General features: G+C 47.6%; 1 protein-coding gene across 1 annotated transcript; it reads left to right on the forward strand.

Annotated features, from left to right (window-relative positions):
- neflb (neurofilament light chain b) lies at positions 1 to 2,846 on the forward strand. The gene is made up of 4 exons (XM_018669750.2): positions 1 to 1,213; positions 1,408 to 1,532; positions 1,668 to 2,122; positions 2,211 to 2,846. The coding sequence occupies exons 1-4, from the start codon at positions 77 to 79 to the stop codon at positions 2,408 to 2,410; spliced, it is 1,917 nt and encodes a 638-aa protein (XP_018525266.1). The 5' UTR covers positions 1 to 76; the 3' UTR covers positions 2,411 to 2,846.

The raw sequence follows: 2,846 nt of genomic DNA on the forward strand, positions 1-2,846 counted from the left end.
TCAATTCCTTCTGTCAGCATGCCTGCAAAAAATAGCTTACGTCACAGTCATTACTGGCTCTATAAAAGCCAGAGTAATGCAGATTCACTGTGCAGTCATCTTGGCTACATTCTTAGACACAGAGCAGCCCGTCTCTGAAGCCATGACTTCCATCGGCTTTGACCCTTACTTCCCATCTTCTTACAAGAGGAGAGTGGTGGTGCGCAGTGCAGGATATGGAGCTGGTGGAGGAATAGGAGCTAGGTCTGCCTACACCAGCCACTCTGCCCCATTAACTTCCTATGCACCCTCACGCAGAAGTTATCCATCTCACACCCGAGTAACCTCCAGCTACTCCTCCGTGCTCTCTGCTCCAGTGTCTGCAGCTGCCACTGAGTTACGCCTTGACCAAGCTGCCCAAGTCAGCTCCGAGTTCAAAACAATCAGGACCCAGGAGAAGGCAGAGCTACAAGACCTGAATGACCGTTTTGCAAGCTTCATTGAGCGGGTCCATGAACTGGAGCAGCAGAACAAGTTGCTGGAGACTGAACTCCTGCTGCTGAGGCAGAGGCAGACAGAGCCATCCAACCTTCGGGCCCTGTATGAGCATGAGATCCGCCAGCTCCGTGCTGCTGTGGAGGAAGCCCGCCATGAGAAGCAAGCAGCACAGGATCACAAAGATGACATGGAAGATGTGCTGAAGAACCTGCAACAACGCTTTGAGGATGAAGTGCTCTGCAGAGCAGAGGCAGAGGGCAGGCTCATGGATGCCAGGAAGGGAGCAGATGAAGCTGCACTGGTCCGGGCTGAGCTTGAGAAAAGAGTGGGGACCCTGCTGGATGAGCTGGCCTTCCTGAAGCGCCTCTGTGAGAGTGAGATTGCAGAGCTGCAGGCCCAAATACAATACAGCGCAGAGGTGTCAGTGGAGATGGAGATTGCCAAGCCTGACCTATCTGCTGCTCTCCGTGACATCCGAGTGCAGTATGAGAAGCTGGCACAACGCAACCTTCAGTCAGCCGAAGAGTGGTTCTGCAACAAGATGAATGTGATGACAGTAGGCACTGCCCGCGACACTGAGAGCGCAAGAACTGCCAAAGACGAGGCTGGAGAATACCGCCGGCTCCTCAAATCCAAGATGCTGGAGATTGATGCCTGCCGTGAGATGAACCAAGCTCTGGAAAACCAACTACAAGAAGTGGAGGAAAAACAGAGCGCCGAGATCTCTGCACTGCAGGTGAGCAACAGAAAAACACTGACATATAGGAAGAGGTCTGCAAATACCACTATAGCACCTCTATGATAATAGACAAGTGTAAATTACCAAAAATGATTTAAGTGAATTAAATAAAGGACTGTCAATGTGACTAACTGGAATTTGCATCCAGCCCAATATGTTCCTCTAACATATCATTTATTTTTTCTATACAGGATACAATAAGTCAATTGGAGGAAGAGTTGAGGGCAAACAAGAATGACATGGCTCGTTACTTGAAAGATTATCAGGACCTCTTGAATGTGAAGATGGCGTTGGATATTGAAATTGCAGCCTACAGGTCAATAGTATAATCAACAAAGCTTGCATTCTTTCCTGTGTTTTGCCTGTTGTATTATAATTTAGATTTTTAAATGAATGCCAATACACATGAAAAGTTCACTATTTTCTGTCATATGTGTCTCGTTCTGTTTAGGAAGCTCCTTGAGGGAGAGGAGAACCGTTTGAGTGTGGCAGGACCAGGATCTGTCGCCACTTACTCCCAAACCATGTACGCTGCTCCAACCTATGGAAGAACACATATCTCCATGCAGTCTCAGCTGAGCTCTGCAGCTCCGTACCTGCTGAGTTCCCGCTTGTTTACTTCATCACTCTCCACAGAGGAGACAATATCTGCAAGACAAGCACAGCAGGCAGAGGCTAGCCCTCCTCAAGAGGAAGAGGAGGAGGAGGAAGAGCAGGTGGAAGAGGAAGAGAAGGAGGAAGAGAAGGAGGAAGAGAAGGAGGAAGAGGAAGAGGAGCAGGGAGAGGAGAAGGAGGGTGAGGCAGAGGCAGAGGAAGAGCAGGGAGAAGAGGGGGAGGAAGCTGTGGAGGAGGCGGAAGAAAAGGAGGACAAACAAGAAGAGGGAGAGAAGGAAGCAGATGGACAAGGTTAGTGTGGTAATTTTGTTCAACAAATGTGCATGTGTGTGGTGGTAAACTAATTCTAACTTTTATTCCTCCTCACATGATTTTGCAGATGAAGAGGGTGAGGCTGGGGATGAAGCAAAAGAGGATGAGGAGCAAGGAGGAGAAGAAAGCCAACCTCAAGAGGAGGACGACACTGAGCAGAAAGAGGAAGCTGGTGATGATGAGGGTGAAAAGGGGGAGGAGGAAGAAGCTGAAAAAGAAGGGGAGGTGGAAGAGAAAAATGGAAAACCAACAGATAAAAAAGTTTAAACTTACTGCTTTAAGAATACCTGCTAGCCTGTAGCTAAAGGATCTCCGGTGCTCTACATACAGAGATCCAAAGAGAACCAAATGAAAATCTGTCAAAATCCAAAGTGTTACTGAACCTAACCTGTGTATGATCAATTTGAGTGAGTCATAGCATGTATGCACACATGCACACACAATGCACACTGTGCCAGCAGAGAAATGAAACAACGTAGAAGCTAATCAATTAATTGACAAAGACAGGACGTGTCTGGGGTAGAAACTATGCTTTGTGGATATTTGTTTGCAAACACCTGTGTGCTTTACTGCCACTACAACATGCCTGTACGACTGTCTGTATGTGCAATATCCAGTTTGAAATGCCTTACTTCACTGAGTGCTTTAAGTCCATGATGTGCTGCATTGAACTCCAATAAAACCTTGAAGCCTTGTCAACCCA

This window comes from Lates calcarifer, linkage group LG13 (genome assembly GCF_001640805.2).
Source record: "Lates calcarifer isolate ASB-BC8 linkage group LG13, TLL_Latcal_v3, whole genome shotgun sequence".
NCBI lineage: Eukaryota > Metazoa > Chordata > Actinopteri > Centropomidae > Lates > Lates calcarifer.